Source organism: Crocodylus porosus, unplaced genomic scaffold, assembly GCF_001723895.1.
Source record: "Crocodylus porosus isolate Cpor-Errol unplaced genomic scaffold, CroPor_comp1, whole genome shotgun sequence".
In the NCBI taxonomy this organism is placed as follows: Eukaryota; Metazoa; Chordata; order Crocodylia; family Crocodylidae; genus Crocodylus; species Crocodylus porosus.
In genome coordinates, this window is record NW_017728931.1 from 52986330 (window position 1) to 53008872 (window position 22543).

The following is a 22543-nucleotide window of genomic DNA, read 5'->3' on the forward strand; positions in this document are numbered from 1 at the left end:
AAGAGAAGTGGTGCTGGCTCCTACCCTGGGGATCTTTAAAAGGAGGCTGGATGAACACCTTGCCAGGGTTGTTTGACTCCAGTACTCTTTCCCTGCCATGGCAGGGGGTCGGACTCAATGATCTGCTCAGGTCCCTTCCAACCCTACAAACTATGAAACTATGATAGTCCTTGATCTGAATTTCCAAGGGGGGTGAGGAGGTAAGGAATTGTTCACCATCTTGAAGTGGCTCCAAATTTTAAATCTACCAGAAGAATCACCATGTTGAGTTTTTTGCTTTAACATGTAATCACAATTCTTTCACATATCAGTTTCAGTACAAGACTTCCCCCAGGCAACTGCAGAGGGGCAGCTTATAAGCAACTGTACCCCTGAGAGAGAAAGAGAACCAAGGAAAATATAGCAGCAGCTCCAGAACAGCCATCACAGATACGGTAGCCTTAAGAAAATGTAAGAATTCATTTGGGCTCTTCTTTTCTGCAGGGTGGTGATATAAATAAGGAAGAAAAGTAGGTAGGTATGGGGAAGAGGGAGAGAAATTAGTTACATGCATTGGGTCATCTTTCTGGTGAAGGGGAATGGGTGCTATTTTGTTAAATTTGTAAAGAAAAATGGTTGGTTATGTAGGCAGAAACTAAAATAGAATAGAATACAGTTAGGACAATTATATATTATTCATTCAAGGAAAAAAAAAGAAAAACAAATGCTTTTCAACAAATTGAACGTTTCCCTTCCTTTCCCATGATAGTCTATGCACTGCTAGCATTTTCTTACTTCTTTTCTCTCCTCATCGTGGTTCCTTTATCCCCTTCAATGTAATTTCTCTTCCTTGCTTTCCTACCCCTTAGTTTGTTTGTTTTTTTGCAAGAAACTCAGAAAGGCCACAATAGGCAAGGATAAATTCCTATTTTAAATCTTTGGGTTTATCTAGTGAATCTTGGTTGCACGTGTAACAGTGCTATCGTTATATGGCATCCTGCAGTACCCGTAGAAGGATCTCAAGGCATCCCAGAGTGCTGCAGCACCCTGGTAAATCACCGGTTTTGATTTTTGTGATTTCTAGGATCTGATCATGAGAATGACAGAAATCACTTTAGTAGGGTCATGACCAGCCATGATGGTCCCAGAAATATGCAAGAAGCAAGTTTTATTCAGTAACATACTTTGTAGTACTAAATTTACAGTTGGGAGAAAGAGGACTTTATGCAGACCAGATTTTCAGTCTGACCCCTGAACATCAGGGATCCTGGTTTCCTCTGTTTAAAAATCCTAAATGCTCTTATTTAAAATCCTCTAAATTCTCCAATTTGAAAATCCCAAATCCATGTTTTTCCACAATTTCTACCCAGCCCTATCAGTGCCTATCACTCCCAACCTGTTGCCCCAGTCCCCAGTCCCACAGTATGTGAAGAGGAAGGGGGTGGGTGTGTGGGGAAGGGAGGATGTGGGCATAAATGATGCATCAGGGGTGGGGGAAATATGCCCCCCTGATTTATATGCACACAGCAGGGCATGGGGCTGCAACCTAGCTAGACCTGCTCTGGGCAGAAGCCATCTCCACAGCCCAGTGGGCAGGCCCCAGCACAGGAAGGAGTGTCACACTGCCATGGCGAGGTGCAGCAGCAGCACAGAATTTTGCCCCCCACTGCTGCTGGGTGGGCAGGGGACACCTCAGTAGCCCAGAACAATAGTTCAACTACTGAGCATCTCTAGATCCTTCAGAGAAATCTTTCACAAGTTCCTTTTAGCAAAGGCTCAGATGAGCACTTTAAATGACTTTGGATGTAGAGGCAGAGTAGGGCTTATAGCCACATTAAGAATATTCCTGAGTTCCTGTATTTGAACCTATGAGACACAGAGGTCTGCCCTGCTAGTGCCTTGTTGACTTCCTTGTTACAGTTGCACATTGCACTGTCCTTCATATATCATCATTCCATGGTTCTCTTGGTGCGAGCTGGATTCTCAGACTGTCGCTATAAGCAATTTCCATGTTAGTCCGGTATGCCATATCCCATTACAGATTACAAAGTAGAAAGTCAGCAGGCATGACAAGAGATTAAAAAAAGTTGAAATATATCTCTTGGTTTAAGAATGCGTGAAAGAGAATAATTACACTGCCTAAGGGAAATAAAGCTCAGAAATGGTAGAAAGGCCAGTGGAGTAATTGCCCATAGTACTAACCAGTTGATACCCTTCTGAGATTTGAATCTCTCAGTGAACTGATTTAAATGTAGATGCGTTGTATCTTCTGACAAAGACATTGTGTGTCAGCCCTGAATATTCCATTTGAGAGAGAGAAGTCTTGAATTTCTCTCTGTGTGTGCGTGCGCCTGAATAATGGGTGAAGAGGTAATATATGTTCTAGGAATGGAGAGATAATATCTTGATACAAACACAAATATATTTTTGAGGCAGCTTGAACTGTTTAAATTAGAAGGTTATAGCATTGCATCCACAAAAAAAAACCCAACCAAACAAACATTTACAAGTCATTTGGTTATGTAAACCGTGTACTCTGGGTAATATCTTCTAGCTTTCTAGTGAAACTTGATGTAAAACTGATGAGAGAGTCCTTTGCTTTTCAAAAGCCAACCTGAGAAGTCTGTCAGGTGTGCTTCCTCTTCCTCTGTCAGAGTAGCTTTAGTTCTCGGTTGGACTCCCAGCTATCTTGTGTTCAGTTTTTCCATCATTTATCCTACCGTTACTGAACAAGAATTCTTCCACAGATGATATGGGATACCAAAAAGGTTGCATTTATCATTTATTTCTGCTTAGCAGTCATGTCTTCCACCCTTGTGCCAAGTGTCTCACAGTATATATGCTGTTGGCCATGTTCTGCCATGCCAAAGAGCTCTGTGCATCTCTGAAGCAGGTTATATTTGAAGGACTGGCTGCAGCCTCTGAGCAACAACTCTTGGTGGTCACAGATGTATACTGAATAGAGCAGGGATCAGCAACCTTTTAGCAATGGCAGACTAGACTAGCGAAGGCATGCTACCACTTGCAACCCAGCCGATGCCATCATATCTCTTGCCATTGAATTTCTTCTGATGTCCTAGCTTTGCAGGCTGGTTAAACTTGCTTGCCAGGCTGCATCTGGTCTGCAGGCCATAGGTTGCCAGTCCTTGCTCTAGAGCATTTGAGAAAAGTACAACAGAGTAACATCTAAACCTAGATTATGTATATATCAGTCTGACTGTCACTGTCTTCCAGCAGTTTGCCCCCAGAAGGGAGGCATGGGTTTAATAAATGTAAGTATCCCTTCTATGTACATAAGCAGTAAAAGATTCTTGCTGTGGAAACAGTCTGGCCAAGATTACTGAAAAATCAATCTGGAAACATTAGGCTCCGACAGAGAGACAGAGCTCTTCGTTTTGCAAATGTTTTTAAAAGAACAACAAAAAAGAAAGATTTTAATTAGAATGCACAAAATAGAAATATCTGGAGGTTTTTATACCGTTGCTCAATACTCTTGCCTCTTAGTCTAAATATCTAGTTTTTCTAGAAAAGGTTAGGGAACCAACCATGTTGTGATAATGCAATATACTCTACTGATCTTTCCTAATCTGCCTTGATCCTGACCTGTGGAGCAGAGAACTTTATATTTAAGAATTTCTCTTGCATGAGCCAGTTGGAACTGATTCTTATCTTGTGCTGTGGATTATGTTAAGCATTGCTCATTCAGAGAACAAATGAAGCCAAACTCCATCACACTCCTTAGCTCTGTGCGATTTCTGAACAACACATGGTATCAGGAATAGGATGAACTACAAAAATAAACTGAATTGTGAGTAGAGCAGTTGAAAGCCCCATCAGAATCACAAGTCTCCACTACTATAAAGAATTGGAGAAGGTTTAAACAAAGATGCACTCTGCCCCTGCAAGCAGTGGGTGCCAGCAAAAATGAAAGCAGTTAAAAGATAACTTTGGTTTTGGCAGTAGATGGTTCTGCAGCACTTGATGTTTCAGTAGTTTTCAGTTCACGGAGACACAGGAGGTTAACTATGAAACTGTATTACATGAATTTGAAGGTACTGCATTCCACATGGAAATGAAATATTCATAAGATGTATTTTTAAACTGAACGTATAAAGGAGATGAAAAAACAGGTCTGAATAGTTCATCAGCCCTAGATCAGTCTTGCAAAAATTGGAGAGCTAACTGACTCCTGATAAGAGACTAAGTTGTGATTGGGGTCTAGGAGGAGAAACTTAAGAAGTCTACTGGAAGACTGAGAGTTAATACTTGGCAAATTTATTAAAATTTACAAAGCAGTCATCCATTTTAGACAGACACTTATGGAAAATGGACAGAGGTCTGGTACTGTGGATCTTAGAAAGAATTGAAAATACTAGAACAATATAACAAAAAGAAGACCTGAGAAGGAAAGATGTATAGGAGTTCAGAGACAAAAGTCCACAAAAATAACACTTGGTGCTGTACATGCAGTAGCAAACAATACTTGGCATTCAAAAAAAGATTCATGAGCTACAGTGAATTACATCACTTGGCAAAATTTGCCAGTACCAGCAGTAGTGTGCACAGCATGGACAAAGAAAATGGCAAACAGCCCCATTAGCTCATATGGATTTTGTTCAAGAGCAATGGACAATGCTGCAACAGAAGAAGATGAATGGACTGTCAATCTGAAAGCAAATGGAACGTTTATTAATTTTAAGTTGGACACAGTTTCCCATGCCAGCATGGTGCCAAACTGATATTAACATTGGAAGAAGAGCTACAGGCAGTAGAAGATAAGACTCAGGACTTGCAGAGGTGAACTTGTTCCTATTAAAGTAAAAATAAATGTAAAGGCAAATAATGCATTGGAATAGATAGATATTTTTGTCTCCTAGTACTATTCTAAATTCTATTACTGAGTTAAACACATACTAAACAACTGGTCTCATCAAGAATCAGAGCACACACAGAGGACAAACAACAAAGAAACAGTATGAGATCATCTTTAAGGAGATGGAGAAGCTCTTGCCTGTGGAGCCAAAAGAGCCCAAACATTCCATGATATGTGTCCTTAGAAAACTTCTTCTCATCTGAAGGTGAAGACTGAAGGGGGATATGGATGGGCTTACTGTTCAGGGATTCAAAGAATCAGTGGAAAAACTAGCAGAGTGAGTACTTTTGTTAGTCATTGTTGAGGAAAGTGTGGAACCAGACCCCTTCACATGTATACTAGTTCAAAAGAATGAAATATGAAAAAGGGAGCAATTTTCATTATCTGAAGGGAAAGGGAAAGGGAAATATGGTTGATTCCATATTATTGTCATGCCTAATGCATCACCAGGGACCATTGTGAAAAACCTTCACACATTTATTGATGAGTGGTTAGTGTTAGCTAAACTGACTGTAAACTGCTTATAATTGCTAAGAAGAGCTTACTAACTTCTTCTGCACCTAAGAAATGAGATTCTTTTTACAATTAAACATTTATGATGTGCAAGTAGAATACAAATCTAGAAGAGATTTGGTGGTCACAGATGTATACTGAATAGAGCAGGGATCAGCAACCTTTTAGCAATGGCAGACTAGACTAGCGAAGGCATGCTACCACTTGCAACCCAGCCGATGCCATCATATCTCTTGCCATTGAATTTCTTCTGATGTCCTAGCTTTGCAGGCTGGTTAAACTTGCTTGCCAGGCTGCATCTGGTCTGCAGGCCATAGGTTGCCAGTCCTTGCTCTAGAGCATTTGAGAAAAGTACAACAGAGTAACATCTAAACCTAGATTATGTATATATCAGTCTGACTAAAAAAGCTTGTTCAATCCCAGATGAAATGCAGAATGTGACCACTAGAGCGAATGTTGAGAATACTGTGCAGTAAGTAAACAAGCCTATTAATGCAAGATAACTGGGACAACCTATTCTCAGCCCATAATGGGGAAAATTCTGAATGCTCTGTGGGCTTTTCTTCAAAGGCGACAGAATGACTTTCCCAAGGTGTTACAGAAAACATGTTAAAAGGCTACATGAAGATTGCCAATGGATTGAAGAACTGAAGAGAGGGCAGAGTTGTTTTATACTGACTTCAGATGAAAAGCAGCATTAAGAAACCTGTTAAAGCTTGTCACATATGCTTAAAATACAGGCCCAGTTAAACACAATGCCATGTTTGATGACATGGGATAAAATGGCCCCTGGAGCAAAGCTGACATATACTTACTCTTATCAGGAATGGGATACATGATGTAACCGGAGTAGCTCCCTAGGGGTCACCGTGCTCTCCCTTAGCACCCCTAACCGTGTCCAGTTGGTCTATGATGCACCCTCAATCTCTCCTGCCATGTCTTTGATGTCAATTATGTAATTAGGGACCCTGCCTCTTTGGTTCTCCTGGACACGGTTATCCTTCTGTACATTAGCCCAGCTCTGCTAATGGGGGTTCCTGGGCATCCCAGCCTTATGTGCTATGCATAGCTCCAACTACCCCTTTACCACGCCCCGAGCCTCACAGATGTACCAGACATTGTTCGGTTTCCCCTTTTGCCGCGGAGCTTCTCACCGCCCCCTTTTGCTGCGGAGCACTTATCACGCTGCCCCCTGCTTTGGGGTTACCACAGCCTTGGGGCTCAGGTGGCCATGGCCGTGCCTGGCCCCAACTCTCCTCCTTGGGGTCTTGACCCCTTGCTGGACTCAGGCGGCCTCAGCCTTACCTGGCCTCCGATTCTCCGCTCCCCTTTGTCTCGGGGCTGGCGTCAGTACACCCCCGGATGCACCGCCCTCTCTGGTGTCAGGGTCCCCATGCTACCGTGGAGCCCCTACGAGGCCTCCTCCAATCCCTTATAGCCTCACCCGGTCCCCCAGTGTAAGACACAAACACAAAGCATAAGCCCCTGGGCTATAATATAAATTCTAGCCACTTAGCTGTAACATCCTTTGAGCCACCCAATGGGTACTCCATCTCTTCACTAGTATCAGCCTGCTTGTGCAGTCTAGCTTCTCCTTTTTACTCACATAGGTAGGAGTTCTCTCTCCCTTGGCAGCAAGCAGCCCACACACACTGGCCTCAGACTTGTGGTTTATATGTATAGGCACCAGGCCCTGCCCCTTCTGGTCAGCTGACCGCAAGTGTAAGTCCTTACCCTCATTAAACTGGTTGGCCCGGCAACCTGCACTTGGGTCCTTATCTCTGCTGTCAAAGTAGCAGGCACCTTAGTGCCCTGCTACACATGATATAATAAATTAGCGCCGTGCAAAATTTCGTCACCAGTTTTGTTTTGACCTGTTCTGAGGTTGAAACACCAAAGTCAAAACCAAGCAGATATGGTCGAAACAGCCTCAAAACAAAACGAGGCAAGTTGAAACGTCGTGCCATTTTGATGCTGTTTCAATGTTTCACACATAGGCTATAATGGGGAAGTATGAAACAGCCTATAACTTCAACATTTCTGGCCAGATTTGGATAAAACTTACAGAAATGGTAGCCCCTTCTGGGGGCAAAAATATGCTAAGATTCAAGAAGATAGGTGCTGGGGATTTGGAGAAACTGCACCCCAAAATCTTGAGAGCCAAACTTGTGTCATGCGTATGTGTTAAGCCACAGCAGGGTCAGAACTACAGGAATGCTAGTCCCTGCGGAGGCCATAAAGCCTGCCATGTTTCAAGGAGATAGGTGCAGGGGTTTGGGAGGAACTGCACCTCAAGCTGCAGACAAGCAAAACTCGTGACATGTGTGACACTGTGTGTGTTAAGGCACAGCAGGGTAAAAGCTGCAGGCCTACTAGCCCTTGCTGAGGCCATGAAGCCTGCTAGCTGTCGAGGAGATAGGTTCAAGAGTTCTGGGGCCCTGCACCTCTGGCTGCTGACAGGCAAAACTCATGACATGGGTGCTTGTGCAACTGCTGCCTCTCACCAAGCAGCAGGACTGAAGATCCCTCATCACTTGCCACCACAGACCTGGGGGTAATAATTGACCACAGTATGAACATGAGCCAGAAGGGCGATGCTGTAGCCAGCAGAGCCAACAATATGCTGGCATGCATCAATTGATGCATCTCCAGCAAAACCATTGCAAGGAAGCAATTCTCCTGCTCTACTCGGCTCTTCTCAGCATTGGTGAAACCGCAGCTGGAGTACTACGTCCAGTTCTGGGCTCCATACCTTAACAAGGACGTGGTAAAGCTTGAGAGAGTCCAGAGAAGGGCTAACTATATGATCAGAGACTTGCACAGCAAGCCATACAAGGAAAGGCTGATGGACCTGGGACTCTTCAGCCTAAAAAAAAAAAAGAGAAGGCTGAGAGGGGACTTGGTAGCAGCTTACCGCATCAGAAGCATACATCTAGAGCTCAGTGAACAACTATTCACCAGGGCACCCTTGGGGAAAACTAGGAGTAATGTTTGCAGTCTGGATATCCTAGTTGTAAAGTAGTTTTTCCTAATGTTGGGCCTGAAACAGTCTTCCAGGAATTTGTGGCCATTGCTTCTAGTTTTCCCCAAGTTGTTCACCGAGCCCTAGATGTACACTTTCAAGTCAAAACATGAGTTTCTCTCTCAAGACTTTGGGGTACAGTTTCTCCAAACTCCCTGCACCTATCTTCTTGAAACTTAGCACACTTTATGCCCTCAGAAGAAGCTACCATTCTTGCAAGTTTCATCCAAATCTGGCCAGAAATGACAAAAGTTATAGCCTGTTTCAACCTTCCCCATTATATCCTATGGGCAAAATGTCGAAAAGTTTTGCCATTTTGACCCAGTCTCGATGATGAAACAGAACAGCCGTTTCGACTCAAAACAAAAGTTGAAATGGAACACTGTTCTGCTGAAACTTTGAAATGCGGTCAAAATGGAATGCTTCCATTTCGCACAGCCCTAATAATAATGTCTGACAAGGGGTTGCAATTTAAGTAGTTTGTAGTGAAGTAGAGGTTTAGCTGTACTACTCTTAATCCACAATGAATTAGTATTAAAAAAGGTAAAAAACAGAGTACTTACAAAAAAAAAAAACAAAAAAAAAAAACCAACCAACAAGAGGCACTGCTAATTTACACAATGGCACTATTGAAATCTCAGTTATTATTCCTGAATGTTTTATTCAACAGAAAACTGAAAACAAGAATGCCTGCACTGCTAGACACTGACATCAGAGTCCCAGGGGACTTGCAGATGTGTGAAGAAAGAAACAAAAAAACCCAAAACTTGATGGGCATATCTACACGTGCCACACTGCGCCAAAGCAAGTACTAAATGGCTGCACAGTACTGCAGCACACTGTTGTTTCCAACCCTACTGCGCAGTAGCAGTGGCATCACAGTTAGCACCCACTGACATTACGTTGCCACATAGCTCATTGCTATGGAGACATAGCATCTCATGTAGATATGCCCAATATGATTTAGTTGTCTTTGGAACTTCCACATTTCATGAAAATGAAGCATCAAGGATGGAAAAACAATGATCATAAATAGTAGTGATGTGACCAGGGGTGATTATGGTTAAGACACAGCCTGCTGGTTAGGGCATTTTCCTGAAAGGTGAAAGGACTTAGTTCAAATCCCTGCTCTGAATCAAGCAAAGACTGGATTTGCACTTTGTCCTGTATGTCCTGAATGAATGGCTTAAAACACTGGGCAATTAAGGAAGTAGAATAAACTAGTCCTTCCTGGTTTTGCAAATGGTACCTAACTCTAGCTTTCTACTTGCCTTGCTTTTGTTAAAATGTCTGGGAGGGAAACAAATTCTCTGTTTCAGGCTGAATTAATCGAAAATGCTTGGTTTCTTGCTGCAGCAAGAAAAAGCAAAGACTTTCATTTTAGTTCAATCCAAACTGAATTTTTTTTTCCATTTTTCAAAAACAGTTTTCAAAGTTATCTATCTACTCACACAACCTTAGTAAGAACTCAGCAAAGAAAGAGCGACTAGGACTAGCAATGTATGGTAATTACTTTGTTTGAATTGATTTTATATTAACAAACAATGGGGCAGATCCTCCACCAGTGCCACTTGATGCAGCTATAACAGTCTGTACTGAATGGCTATTTGATCCAATATTTATTTTGTGTGAATTCTGAATATCAGTTTGTTGACATGTATTAGCTACATTTGTTAAAAATCAAGCTGGTTAGGTTACCAAGTGGGTCTCTGAAAAGCAAACCTTACTCTCAAAGCTGGGATATCCTGCGAGTGTGAGTGTGAGTGTGAGATATGCATTTTGCAAACACTGATAGGACAAGGGGAAGCTCATGGCTGTTTAGATAACTGTCTTTGTCCTGGTTTTAAATGGGTAGCCTGACAATTATTCTGTAAAGTTTATAGCCCACTTTCAGTGTTTCACTGTAGTTATCTTGTCAGGCAGTTAACGCTTAAAATCACTTATTTTCTGTTTTCTCTGCTGTACTTCAGAAAAAATACATTGTTTTATCTAAACTGAAATGGATCTGATTGTTCTATTGGGGAAAATATTGACTGTAATTTACTAATGCAGTCTGTTACTACTTGCCTGTACTTCTGATTCAAAGGGAAAAAAGGAAATAATTGCCTGTCTGACTTAGAGAAAATGAGTCTGGTACTGCATTGGCTGGGCATCATGAAGGGTAAAGGCAAGTTAATCCTACAGTCCAAATTTTGCCAATTCAACCTGCCATTTTCCCCCAGTCCAATTTTGCCAATGTACATCTGAATTTTGCCAATGTACAGATCTGAAACATCATGTATCATTCACATGCTGAGCCGCCAAACAAAACAATATTAAGCAAGTACATGAAAGGACAGGGGAATAACTTACCATATCACTTTTTGCAGGAATACACGGGGACACCTATGCAAGCAACATGCCTAAATGTTTTAGGGAACCGATCATACCACGTTGCTTCCAAGCAATTTGCTTCTGCTAAAACTTAAGACAATGCTAACGGACGTTAGACTATGAACCAAGTAAAGGGAACACTAGAACACAGGACTTTTCCTGAGCTAGGAGAGTAAATTAAGGAATAATTGTAGGGTGGTATGCTGGGAACTGTAATAAAACCTACCCAATTCCTAGTGACTTCCAATACTGGTGGCCCAGGTAGGGTTAAAGCTTACAACTCAATTTGTTTTACTGCTGTAAAAGATAAGTAACCCAATGGAAGGAGAGGAGGTTAGGGATGAGATGCAGTTACCATTTATTTCTCCTGTAATTCTCCATCAATATAAAATTTAAAAAATTGAAAGGTAGTGGGGAAATGTTCTTCTTAACATGAGAGAAGTCTGGCTGCTACAGCATGCACCATGGCAATGGAAGAATTTTGTCATTACAGGTTTTTTTCTGATTATGTTCAGAAAAGAGGGGATTTTTTAAAAAAAAGATTAAATCCTGGAAAATAACTATGTTCACCCCTTGATGAACTCCTAAGGAGGTTAGGTCCAGTCTGTGATAATCCTAGGGGCTGTGATGAAGCAAAATAATAATTCATGAATATTGAAGCTATGTAACCTGATATTAGTGCTCCTTATATTTGGTTTGACATGTGTCAAGAAACAGTTCCAACCATCCACACGTCATTACATAACTGGCTAGGAATGTTAGCTATATTCTGAGGCACCCAGTTTGACCACTGCAGGAGAGAGGCATACTGGACTGAGGGACCAGTGGTCTGCTTAACTGCAGCAACTCGTGTTCTAGTCTAGACTAAATTCAATAATAAAGGATTATGGGCTTGATCTATTCTTGCTTGCCTTGGTGCAATTAAAGTCAGTCCTTCCGGTCAGTCATCATTGTCAGCATCAAGAAGCCTGCATTGAAGAAATCAATCTGTGGCTCCAGAGTTGGTGCCATTGTGTGGGTTTTGGCTTCTTCAACCGCAGTCTGCATTTCCATGAAAGGAGCATCCTGGGATGTGATGGTCTTCATCTCTCTTTGAAAGAGAAGAGTCTGTTCTCTTACAGGTTGGCTGATCTCCTACGTAGGGCTTTAAACTAGGTTCAAGGGAGGACAAAGAGAACCCAGGATCAGCGAGCCACAAGCCATGCACTGGATCAGCCCAGATAAGTACTAAGGGGTCCAACTGGCATCAGGACAGGTGGGGTACCAAGTGCACCCACTGTAGGCCTTAAGTGTCTCTACACTAATGCTAGGAGCATGGGGAACAAGCAGGAGGAATTCACACTCCTGCTTGTAAGCAATAACTCAATCTGGCTGGAGTAACTGAAACCTGGTGGGACCCTACTCATGGTTGGGCAATGAGCATTGAGGGCTATAGGTTATACAGACATGATAGAGTTGGGGAAAAGGTGGGGGTGTTGCTCTCTATGTTAGGGAGCAATACACATCTTCTGTAATCAAGATGGGATCACAGGAGGGGCAAATTGAGATACTGTGGGTTAGAATACATGAGGCATGGGGGGGAAAAAGGGATTTGGTGGTGGGGGTCTACTACAGAACACAACACCAGGAGGATGAGCTAGACCTGGAATTCTCAAGGCAGCTCTCAGGGGCTGTACTGTCAAGGGACATGGTTGCCATGACCTAAACTACCCTGACATCTGCTGGGAGAAGCAGTCATCCAGATCCAACTGCTCACATAGGTTCTTAACCTGCATACAAAACCTCCACCTAATGCAGGAGGTATACAGTCCCACTAGGGGAAACACCTTCCTGGACTTGGTGCTAGCTACAGGGGATGGCCTGGTGGGGGATCTGCAGGTACAAGGTAACCTAGGAGATAGTGACCATCAATTGATTGAATACAAAATCTGGTGTAGAGTGGGAAAAGTAACCAGCAGGGCAGAAGTGCTAGACTTCAGAAAGGCTAACTTCAAAATGTGCTCAGAATATTAATTAGTGAGGCATTGAAGATCAAGAGCATTGGTGAGATGGGGGTCCAGGAAGGGCGATCATTCCTCAAGGGAGCAGTCCTTCAGATGCAGAAGGAGACAATTCCATATTGCACAAAATGGGGCAAAGGGGCCAAGAAACCCTCTTGGCTGAACAGGGAAATCCAGTAAAGCCTAGGAGCAAAGAAAGAGGCATACAGGCTGTGGAAACAGGGGGTAGCTACCAAGGAAGAGTATACCTCCTTGGCTCACACTTGCAGGGAGTCAGTTAGGAAAGCCAAAGCAGCAAAAATTAAAAGACAACAAAAAGTCCTTCAGGTATACAGGGAGCAAAAAGGCACAGGATAACATAGGACCCCTACAGAACAGGCTAGGGCAATTGGTGACAGATAGGAGGGACAAGGCTGAACTCTTCAATGAGTTTTTTGCCTCTGTATTCCTGCACATGGATCAAGACAAATCTCCCAACTGCATTATAAATAGGCACAGGAGAAACACCAGCCCATCAATGGTCAGCACTGACCTAGTAAAGGGACAGTTGGAAGGGCTGAATGTGTTTAAGTTGGCAGGCCTGGATGATTTCATCCAAAGGGCACTGACGGAATTGACTAGTGTCATAGCAGAGCCACTGGCACAGCTGTTTGAACACTCTTGGTGCTCAGGTCAGGTCCCAGAGGACTGGAAAGAGGGCCAGTGTGGTCCCTATTTTCAAGAAGAGGAAGAAAGATCTGGGTAATTACAGACTGGTTAGTCTCACCTCTATCCTTGGGAAAAACCTTTGAAAAAATTATCAAGGATCACATTTTTGGGAGCCCAGCAGGGCAAATAATGCTGAAGAACAACCAGCACAGATTCATAGCAGGTAGATCCTGCCTGACTAACCTTGTTTCTTTTTATGACCAGATCACAAAATGCTTAGATGCAGGAGTTGAGATAGATGTCATCTACTTGGATTTTAAGAAGGCCTTTGATATGGTATCTCATCCTATTCTCATAAACAAACTGAGTGGTTGTAACAGAGGATTACACAGCCAGGTGGGGGGCAAATTGGCTTAAGGGTTGCACCCAGAGAGTGGTGATTGACGGGTCAATATCAAACTTGAAAGATGTGGGTACGGGGGTCCCCCAAGGCTTGGTCCTTGGACCTGTGCTATTCAATGTCTTCATCAGCAACTTGGATGAAGGTGTGGAGAGCACTCTGTCCAAATTCATGGATGACATGAAGTTATGGGTACGGTAAACACACTAGTGGGAAGGGTTTGAATCCAGGCAGACCTGGACAGCTTGGGAAAGTGGGCAGAAAAGAATAGGATACAGTTCAACAAAGCCAAATGAAAGTGCTGCACCTAGGGAGAAGGAATCACCTACAGACCTATAGGCTAGGGGATGACCTTCTCAGCAGCACAGCAGCAGAAAGGGATGTCAGAGGATAGTTGACTCCAAGATGAATGAGCTGCCAATGTGATGAAGTAATTAGTAAAGGTAACCACGCTCTATCATGCATTAGCAGGTACATCACAGGTCCAGGGATGTGATACTTCCCCTCTATGCAGCATTGGTCAGGCTGCAGTTGGAGTACCTTGAGAGGGTCCAGAGGAGGGCCACCCATATGGTTAGTGGCCTGCCAATAAGGCATTACAAGGAGAGACTGAGGGACCTGGATGTGTTTAGCCTCCACAAGAGAAGGCAGAGAGGGGATCATTTGGCCGTTTACAAATTCATCAGGGCGGGACAGCAGGAAATAGGAGTTGCTCTGTTTACCAGGGCACTCCTTGGAATAACCAGGAACAATGGCCACAAACTGACAGAGAGCAGATTTAGACTGGACATCAGGAAGAACTTCTTTACAGTAAGGGTTCCCAGAATCTGGAATGGGCTTCCAAGGGAAGTGGTGCTCTCCCCTACTTTGGGGGTCTTTAAGAGAAGACTGGACAAGCACCTGGCTGGGGTCATATGAACCCAGCACTCTTCCCCGCCCAGGGCAGGAGGTCAGACTCAATGATCTTTTGAGGACCCTTCCAACCCAAGCACCTATGAAACAAGGAAAGTATAACTCAGCTGAAGTCAGTAGTTCCACTAGTATAAGACTGATAGGAAAACAGAAAGAGATCTCAATTTATGTCAAAATGGAATTTAGTGCAGAGGTTCCTAAACTTTCTTATTCCATACCCCTTCCAGATTTACCAGCTGCCACATCACTAGCAACATGTTTTATATTTTAACCCCTTAAATGCTAAGTATTATTAGAATGAAAAATTAAATCCACCATTACACAATTTCTCCTGTGTACTCCACAAAGATGTCTTGCATACCCCCAGGGGTACACATACCACAGTTTGGAAACCCTTGGTTTAGAGGATGATTTGGGACTTTAAAGCTCAACACTTCTCTTGCCTAAGACCATGCTTTAGATCTACTCAGCCTTTCAGAGATATGCCTGCTGGCACACTCAAAGGTATTTGTATAATGCAATCACATAAGACACTGAAAAAAATCTTTAGAGACAGAAAAGGCTCCTCTTTGGACATATCTGATCAAAAAAAAAAATCTAATTCATGCTCCACATCTGCTGGATGACTTGTGTGCCCACAGACTACTTTGTGGAACAAGGCAATTTAAAAGGAAATAAAATGCAAGTGCAGTATTTGAAGAAATCCTTCTAGCTGGATAGAAGTAAAAGCTGCATTCTGGAGAACTTTTGGCTGTAGTTGCTGCTAGAAGAAAGAGTGAGTAAGCTCCTGGACCTCACCCCAAAATTACTTCAGGGGAATTTGACAGCTTTGGACATAATCCATGTTCAGTTTTTTGTTGTTTTGTGTAATAAGAGTCTGCCCTGAAATTTCACTGCAATGCACAGCAGAGAAGAGCAGATGCCAGAATGAGAAATTAGAAAAAGGGTAGGGGGGAAGAGAAATCACTTAAGTTTCTTGTTTTCAGTGACAATTACTATAGTCATACCTCGTTCACATTATTTGACAACAGTGAATTACATGTTTCAGGTTTTTGGATGTGCTTCTCTCTCAGGCATCCTCTCCGGGTTTCAGCTGTGGTTTAACTGTCATTGCTTTATCTAGAGCTAAGAAGCTTGCACCAAATTTCAGGTCGCTGCTGCTTATTAAAGTTTGAACTATAATTTTTTGCTTATTCTTAGTGGGATTTAAGGCTGAGGTCTAAGCAATGCTGGAAATTGAATTTGTAGGTGGAAAACATACATAGTAGTTACTATAATAGACTAATAAAACTAACTGTATTGGATCTGCTTATACAGCTAGAATAAGTTTAACTCTAAAAACAAAACTTTCCATGTTTGCTACCAAGTAAAGTTGGACTGAAAAAGAAATGCGTGTTTGTAGCTTTTACATTTTTACAACTGAGACTGAAAAGTGTTTGATAGCCAGGGACAGAGGAGGCAAGTGATGTGCTTTTGCAAGCTTCCAAGCAGTTCTGTTGTTTATTTATACTATCATATTGTTCTATTATCTACAGGTTGAGTTTCCTCATAGGCTAAAAATAAGTTCTTTGGATTGTTAGTGTGGTGCTCCATTTCAGCTAAAATATCTTGCTTCTCAGCAAACCTAACTAGCCCCATGGGCAGGTCCAGGATTTTGCAAATGGAGGTGTGGGAGCAGCAACCAGAGCTGCAGGTATGGTAGCACCCTTGTCTCCAGTTCCCCATCACCTGGAGCGGCAGCCCATGCCACAAGAGCAGCAGCTGGGGACTTTTTTTTTTTAGCCTTCAAATCAGATAAGAACCCTTCCTCCACCCCTCATGCTCTCAGCACCCACTCCCTTCTCATCTGTATTCAGCAGCATGTTCCCTCCACTCCTGTTCACTTCCTCCCCTGCCTACCACTTTCCCAGCCTCACTCAAGGGCAGGGGAAGCTCTGCAACTGCTCCTGCCTGCTCCACCCAGGCTCAGCCAGGGACAACCACAAAACCAGTGGTGGTGGGCAGGTCCATCCCCCCACAAATCTCTGAGCATACTCTCTGGCTGGCAGGAAGCACCTGGCAGGAGTACCCACCACCTGCTGCCACAGTGTCCAACTGAACCTAGTTCCCTGTGCAGCCTGCCTGGAGTGTGGCAGAAGCAGCTCAGGAAGCAGCAGCAGCAACTGGGAGAGGGGGGTTGGGAGGGAAAGGGAGATGCTCCTGAGCATAGGGGGAAATCCCTCCCTAGTAATATTGGTGGGCAGGGGGCGGGAATTCTTACTTGCTTTAGGGTCTTGAACAAATTCCCTGGATGCTGCTTCTCTCATGTGATCTTAAAGGGAAGTGATACCATGCTACTGCACACCTGGATCTGGCCCCGATTAACCCAGGAGTGCCACAGTACGATAGCTATAGTGCTTCTAGTACCCATGCTAGCGTGGGTACCTCTGCACAGCACTGAATTGTGCCAGGTAGACATGCTCTAGCCCCCTCAATTCATACATACCTCAAACAATTACTTCTAATGCTAAGTCTGTACCCAAAATGGAAACAATGTTCACTGAGAAATCAAACAGAAAGATAACTGCAATAGCTACCCGCACAACTTGCACCAGACCTGTCATATACAAGTTTCACTGTGTTAACTCAATCCCTGCTACCAGGAAACTCAAAACAATAGGGCAGTATGGCGCAGTTGGATTCAAAGCAGTATGTTTTCTTAAATATAATGGTTGCTGGTATACTCCTCAGCAAGAGACTTGAACTTAGAATAGCATACACTGGGAGGTGTGGGAGGGAGCTAGAAGAGGAACTGTAATTAATGTAGATTCTCTCTTTCAGCTGAACTGTTTTCTTTTAAAAAAAAAAGACGAACAACTATCTTAAATCCCCTCCTGTGATTGGGTTCCATTTTGAGCTCAGCCACACATGATATCTGTGAAATCAAGTATCATGCACATGTGATGCAGCCAGTGTGACAAGGCCGGTGCTGATCAGGTATGATAAGAGGCAATCTAGAAACTAGTGGGATTTTTATGATTGTCTTCTGGCAGAAATTTGTTAAAGGCATGTTAAAGATTGCTTCTCCCGGAACTCATAATCCAGCCCCCAATGCTGAGGAATTTACAGTCTCTCAAGTTTATTTTAGACTTTCTAACATGACATGGTGATTATTTTTCCCCTGCAGGATAAATACAGGGAGACTGCAGTCCTATATGTAGTTAAGTCCTTCCAATCTTTCAATTCTCTAATTGGCTTTTACTGCAAGCAGCTTTGGCTTTGACCTATTGCATTCACTGGGATGAAAAATGAACCCTCTCATTTCACACCACTCCATTTTTATGACAGGCTTTTTAGAAAGACACATTTATGGCCTGCTTCACATACACAAATAATGAGGTGACACATTCTCCCATATTTTTAAAGGTAGGGAAGACTAGGGAATAAAAGTTAACAGGATTTTTCTTCTTCCAACTAGGCATCTTATGCACATACCTAAATATAATTTTACAGTAGTGCCAAGTCTTCTGTTTCACATCTTCATTGAGAATGTGGAGAGTTGTTGAATGAAGCCTCATAGAAGACTTCAAAATGCAAAACCAATTCAGCTACTAGTCTGAGATTTCCTGTTTGATGTGACTCTGCCCCCCTCCCTGCCCCATTGCTAAGGAGGCAAGCATTAGCATGCAAACTTTTTCTAGAATTTACCTGTTCCACCTGCTTATTCCCCCCCCCCCGCAATGTCTTCTTGCATGAAAAGGCACACGCAGGGATAATGAGTTTCTAAAGGAAATTGATCTAGCTCTTTATCCACTGAAGTCAGGTCCTAAAGTCTGCCTAAACCTAGTAGCCCACTAGGCTAGTCTGATTAAGGCACTGACTCTTATCTTGCCAAATGGCACAAAAAGAAAGATGTGCCTAGCATCACATGCATCTGTCAGCTTCCCATCCCAAATAACTTCAAACTTAGTCACATTTGGGTTGATTGACATTAACCCTGGGTGCAAGTCTGAGAGAAGACTCAAACTCTGACTTCAGAATCTCTGCCACCAGACCCTAAAACCCAATGAAGTGGAAAGGAGAAAGTGCATAGCATATTTGGGAGACATAGAATTGCTCCTACCTACAGAGAGATATTTTAAGCTGGTATCATTTGTTGGAAATCAATATAGAAAGAACTCAAATTTCAGAGACTCTCTCTCAAGGTAGACTGCAAGCTGGGTCAGAAAAAAAATATTAACTGAACTGCAACGATTTCTCTGACATGATTTTGAAATGTAAGGCCCCTGGCAGACATGCAGTTAAAGACACTATGGGATCTGATGTGCAATCCCCATAATCACGCTTCCTACCATGCCACATGTGCATTGTAGGATTGAGCAGCAGCTCCCATCAGGTCATACTGCTGGTGCAGGGCATCAGGATTCTTATTCCAGGCTCCCCCTACACTGACAGTAACACACACCCTCACCTGGGAGCCTGGATTAGCTGATGGGGCTCCCAGTCACAAGGTTATACTATGCATCCACAGGGCTAGGAGCCTGGATTAGCTGAGCACAGCCCTTGACTCCAGCTGTGCCCAGAAGGCTGGGAGCCCCCCATCTGTCAATGCTCCCAGTTGAAGGGTGTATCAGAGTCAAGGGCTCCAGTACACCCCTGTGACTGAGATCAGCTGCTGATCACAGTTCTCAGTCTTGGGTGCTTATCAAAGCCCTTGATTTCAATGGTGCCCAGGAGCTGGGAGTGGCAATCAGCTGATCCGCACTCTCAGCCTCAGGAGCACATGGGAGTCAAGGGCTCCCATGCACTCTGGAATAGGGATGTAAATATCATTTAAAAAAAAAAAAATTTCATTAGCCTCCTCTAATTATATCATTAAACAATTAACCATTAATGCTGGGGGCCCTTTGACTGGTGCGGGGGGGGGGAGGAGGCAAGCCTAGCCGGACAACACAGCCCACTTGAAGCCCTTGCTGGGAAGGAAGGAGCACCTGTGAAGGAGGAGCAGCTAACTGCTTAACTGATGAGTTATTAGACTGTTGGCTGTTTTCCTTTTAGGCTATGGGTACTAGTTCTCTCACCCTTTCCTCTCCTGTTCTCCTTGCTCCTCCCTCCCTGCAGGGGTGCCACTTGCAGCTTCCCTTCCCCCCTTCTGTGCCAGACTGTGACTGCCTGGAGCCAAGTTAACCAGTAGGCCTGTGCAAAGTGGCTAGTATTCGCTTTGGATTCAGATTCTGCCAATTTGGAGGACAGCGATTCGTTTCGGTGATTCAAATCACTGTCGCGAATCAATTCATCTGAATCACCGAATGAAACAGGCCCCGTCTTCCACCTGCTCTCCCAGCCCTATCAATGGCTGCCCCACCAGGCTCCAGCACACACTGGCTCCTGCCAGGTGTGGGGGAGTCAAGGTTCCCCACTGCCTGGTTCTGCATGGGAGGACTCTGCCACAAGCCTCCAGAAGCCCCAACAGCCGCTGCAGCGGCCAGTGAGTGTAGGCTTTAAAAAACAAACAAACAAAGAGAGCCAGGAGCTGGGCCAGACGGGGCAGCCATTGACAGGACTGGAAGAGCGGGCAGGGGTCGGGGGCATGCTCAGGAGGGCTGGGGGAACAAGCAGGGGATGGGGTCCCCCCATGGTCCCCATCCCCTTCCCCCTCCTTCACTTACCAACACCGAGTCCAGGTCCAGCTCCCTGCAGCAGTGAGCAGAGACTGCCCAAATCTCTCTGTAGCTCTCCGAATCTTTTCTGAATAGATTCGGAAAGCTTCAAATCGATTTGGACCTTTTTATTGGTCTCCCAATTCAGTTTGGATTCAGAGATTCAGCTGCTAAATCAGGCCAAATCTCCTCCAAATTGAATCAGTACCCAAAGCTTCACACAGCCCTACTAACCAGTTATCACTGAATTTATCAGTTAAACAATTAATCATTTAACTTTTCACATCCTTACTCTGGAGGCTGGAAGCCCCAGTCAGCCTGGCACCACATTCAATTAATGGCATGACAGGAACCAGCCACAAAGTTATTACACATATTTTAGATAATAACCTTGTGGCGTATTCCTTGTTATGCCATTAATTGCTTAAGTGTTCTAGCAAGAAAGTTTGGCACCCGGGGCAAAGCCTGCAGCAGCAGCCCGCCTTCACCCCGTGCACAGATCCATGGGGCACATGCCCCCCCCATGCTTGCCTGGGAATGTGTGCAGCAGCAGGAGCCACCCTTGCCCCATCCCCACACCTTCCCAAATGAGCTGCTTGGAGCTCCATCCCGTGCCCCGGCCCGGCTTTGCTCTGGCATTGAATTGCATTGATATGTGGCTGGGTAACTATTTAAGATGTGATTAACTGGTGTACCAAGGCCTAAGGTTCATATTTCTCCCTCTCCCCCAATACTGAAACAACCTCTTCCTCAGCACCAGTACCTACCCTGCCCTCAATTCTTCCTTCCCTCCCTTTTACCTCTTGCCCCACTCATGGTGATTCTTTTCCCTTGACATCTCTCTGTCCTTCTCCACTCCTAGCTGCCTCCTTATATCTACTCTCCCTCACATAGTGAACCTTATTCCATTCCTAGAACCCTTCCTCTGCCTTTGAACAGACTGATATTCAGCTATACTGCTAGCCTTTTCAGTTGGATCTCACGCTCTGTTGTATTACAGTCGTGTAAACAATGTGCTTGCAATGCATGGAAAAGTAAAGCATAGGAAAAAAGGTAAATCTTGATAGTGCTCATGGGACAAGCAAAGAGGCTGACATCCTGCATTTAAAGGAGTACTAGGGAAGATCTGAGTAATATAAAAGTGTGGAACATAAAGAGACAAAACAAAAAAACAGAATGAGCATTCAAATCCATGGGTAGTTATCTATAGCAGAATGATTTTTCTTCAGAACTTCCCATTTCAACTGTTTCCTTCCTGGTATCCACAGGAATTAACCATTCTTTGGAAGCACTTCAAAATGCTGTTCATGATAAGTGGGGCAGAACACACCCTGCTTTATCTACAAGTTACTTTATTCAGCAATCAAGTGGTTAAATAAAGTACTTCCAAAACTGGCTTATTTGGATAAAATTCAGTTAATTAAAGATCCTGTATTCATGCCAAACTTCTGCCCCTATTCAGATTTTGAACTGTTTAACCTTACTTTGCTTCCAGGAATCGCTGACAGTAGACTTAACCACTGGTGATCGTTCATCAGAAGAGTTCAATGCAGGAAATGGTGGTAGAAAAGTGGAGGTAGGTGTCTTTTCATCTTCACTAAACACTATCAAGTCCTGATAGAGAAAACATACAGAAATAACTTGAACAGTGAACAGTGACTGCAGTAGTGAAAATGAGCACTTCAGAGTTTGGGTATAAAACCAAAATGGGCAGGGTGTTAAACACTGCAACCTAGTTTAATTGGATTTATTTTAGTGAAACCACTGACTATCAAATATAAACTAGGTATTTAAAAAATGTATGAGACACATATGCAATTACCTACTATAGAAGACTCAGACTTCCCACTTACCTACCTGTTGAGACCTGAGTTCAGGGTTCTACATTTCCATACTGCAGTTGTTTAAATCACTAGTTCCTAAACCACCATAAATAATGCAGCATGTTGTTTTGGTTTGCAGGTGTTAGTAATATTATCATTTATTATCACAGAAAAACAGAACCCTCTAATAACATCTTGTAAGCTTTTCTGATCACCTTTTAAAATATTAAGAGATTTATTTTGATCTGTTTTCTATTAAAGGGTGACTTTCATGGTACAGCACATTTTAGTAGAAAAAATGGAATTAAAAAATGTCTGTGCCCTATGTTTCGTTTGCTATTATTGAAAAGTCTTGTATTTG

General features: G+C 43.4%; 1 protein-coding gene across 1 annotated transcript in view; it reads right to left on the reverse strand.

The window, feature by feature from the left end:
• The window catches only part of ENTHD1 (ENTH domain containing 1), a 77109-nt gene that overhangs the window by 20846 nt on the left and 33720 nt on the right, over nt 1-22543 (reverse strand). The window contains exon 4 of the mRNA XM_019544963.1: nt 21844-21973. Within this exon, the coding sequence (XP_019400508.1) occupies nt 21844-21973 (130 nt within the window). The remainder of the gene's footprint in view (nt 1-21843; nt 21974-22543) is intronic.